Consider the following 2712-nt stretch of genomic DNA (forward strand, 5'->3'; position numbering starts at 1 on the left):
CCGCCTCCTGATACCAGCGTGCCATCTCGCAACATACAAAGTGCAAAAATACCACCCTCATGGGCTCCTTGGACTGCGTGGCTTATTCTATTGGTACCTAGGTACATGAAGAAAATATGTTATATTTATTTGATTTAATCTTTTTTTTACTCATTTTACTGCAGGATTATGTGGAGAGCCAAATGTACAATTTATCCTTGTACAACAAGGCCGAGACCCACAAAGGTAAGGGTGCAGACAGAAGTACAGCTCCCCACTGTAACTGAGAATGCTTTACAGGAAGCGTTTGGAGTTACAACAATCCCCCGAACCAAACAGAAGTTCACTACTGGGCCAAAGGGGCGAGTGGGAATCTAGCTGCTGACTGGAAGCCTGCAGCCAGTTTCCCCAAACAATGACTCCTCCACTTTCCCAGCCTGTCCCTGTTTTCAGAACTGGAGGGGGAAAGGGAGCAGAGGGAGCTCATTCTAGGGGATTCCTCTGCTGGTGCTGGAGTGTTGGGTGGGTGAATTGGATGCTTATTTTGCTGGGATCCTATGACCCCAGCTGACTTGCTGGCCTTTGAGCAGGGGGGCTGGACTCGATGATCTTCCGAGGTCCCTTCCAGCCCTCATGTCTATGAAATCTATGAATCTATGAAATTGGAGGCCCCTCCACCTTGGGCAGGCGGGCACTCTAATACATCTACCCCACTCTCCAGCAGGGGCTGAAAAACCCCCAGACCAAACTCCCTCTGCTCCCTTTCCCTCCTCCCATTCTGAAAACAGCTCAAGGCTGGGAGACAGTGGAGACACTATGTTTTGAAATGTCTTCCCTGACCCCTCAATACAACAAGGGTTCAAAATTGTATTCAACTGGCTGTTTTTAAAGCTGTGTCATGCACTCTGAAGCCATGCGCTTGTGTTTGGTCATAGCTATAGACCACTTTCTGTGGCCAGATTAGGTGAAAATTGTTACTTCTGTCTGTGCCCTAAATCCTGTTTTAAGTGACTAACTCCCATTGAAACCAGTGACAGCTAGATACTTAAAAATCTTTATGGATCTGGTCCATAAACCTCTATACACAGACCCAACTGTTAGCTTACTTATCATAGGGAATCATTATGTATTGTGAAATACAAGGAGAATATATTAATGGTTCTGTTATTCAAATATACTCTTACCAACAAAGCATAGCTAACATTTTTTTTTTTTTTAAAGTGTGGCCTAAAAATAAAGCCAGGGGTCATCATAAGAGACTTGCCTTGCTTGTTTGTCTTACTTACCACATTACTTTTAACTTTAGAGAAATTGCATTACTTTCTTTCAGTTATTTTGATTAAAGAGAAAAACATTGTCCGTCACTTCTACTTTTCAGTAATATCCATAAGAGACCGCACGTTTGTTTTTATCCAAATCGTGTTTTATTCTCATCTTGCTACTGGAAATTTAAAATTTGAACTTCTACAGCAAATTGCATTTTATGTTGTACAGTCAGTTTTACAGGTGGTAAAACCAGAGAACTGAAACAAACAAGGACAGTCTACTATTGTTTAGGCTTTGGTAGAAGGACCTAGAGAAGTCAAGTTTATTCTTGCTAAAATGTGAATACTCTTATTTAAAATTCAAAGCACTTCCTAGAATAAAGTCTTCTTATTTCAATGTAGCATGCAAAACCATGTTTATAATCTGGTTTATCTTACCTTTTCCCCAAACTAAAATGTTTCCACTTGAGTCTCCTGTAATTGTATCACCATTTTCAGAAAAGGTCACACACAGGACAAATTTTGGCTTCTCTTGTTTCTGTGTGGTATGAAAATTAGTATATTCTCAGCAACACACTGTTCATTCATTTTAGTTGTATATATTAAATTTGTTTTAGTTGTAGATCACAGTTTAATTAAATTTACACATATACAGTCCTAGTATTATTATTATAGTAATTATTTCCTTTCCCCATCCTCATAGAAACCCACCCCCAGAAGCTGTTATAGATTTGTAGAAATTAAGTTATGTCAGCAAAGCTTGAGAATTTGTTGAAGAACAGAGTGCAAGTTCTGTGGTGCTGAGGTGCTTTGAGGACATTTATGTCAAAGATAATCCTACACATTATATTGCTGTTCCAAACTGAGGCCATCTTTAAAAGTGAGTTTGAAATTAGAATCATAGGGTTGGAAGGGATCACCAGGATCATCTAATAATCCAACTCTGTGTGTAGATACATGATTTCCTGTTCCTAAGCCATCCCAGACAGATGTCTATCCAGAGCCTTCTTGGAAAACCTCCACCAAGAGATTCCACAACTTCTCTGGGTAGATTTTTCCATTGTTTGACTGTTATTATACATAGGAATTTTAATAAAAAAATAGAGAATCAAAATACAATTCAATAAAAATAAAGTGAGATTAAGACGCAGGAAATACTTCCAGCTTTAAAGTATTCATAACACTGGCTTGCTTAAGGAGTTAGAATTTAAAAAATAGAAGCCAACTGGTACATACTGTATTTTTGTTGGCCCAAAGAAATGCACAAGCTAATTCTATTCCATCTCGGAGAAAAGGCAGCAAGAGGGCATAGCAGTCCCTCTGGCTCTCCAGGGATCTAGCAGACTTCCTGAGGCTAAAAAGAAAGGCCTACAAAGGATGGAGGTTGGGATTCACCTCCAAGGAGGAATATTCTGCACTGGTCCGGTCCTGCAGGGAGCAAACCAGGAAAGCCAAGGCTGCAACTGAA

General features: G+C 40.0%; 1 protein-coding gene across 5 annotated transcripts in view; it reads right to left on the reverse strand.

Moving 5' to 3' along the window:
• EML1 (echinoderm microtubule associated protein like 1) overlaps positions 1-2712 on the reverse strand; it is a 312189-nt gene that overhangs the window by 65475 nt on the left and 244002 nt on the right. For all 5 annotated transcript variants that reach the window (XM_019518578.1, XM_019518580.1, XM_019518577.1 and 2 more), the window contains 2 exons: positions 1683-1782; positions 1-97 (listed from right to left, as the gene is read on the reverse strand). The exon at positions 1-97 ends at the window's left edge or, in 2 of these variants, runs on beyond it. In XM_019518578.1, the coding sequence (XP_019374123.1) occupies positions 1-97; positions 1683-1782 (197 nt within the window). The remainder of the gene's footprint in view (positions 98-1682; positions 1783-2712) is intronic.

The sequence above is a fragment of the Gavialis gangeticus genome, unplaced genomic scaffold, assembly GCF_001723915.1.
Source record: "Gavialis gangeticus isolate Ggan-Ray unplaced genomic scaffold, GavGan_comp1, whole genome shotgun sequence".
In the NCBI taxonomy this organism is placed as follows: domain Eukaryota; kingdom Metazoa; phylum Chordata; order Crocodylia; family Gavialidae; genus Gavialis; species Gavialis gangeticus.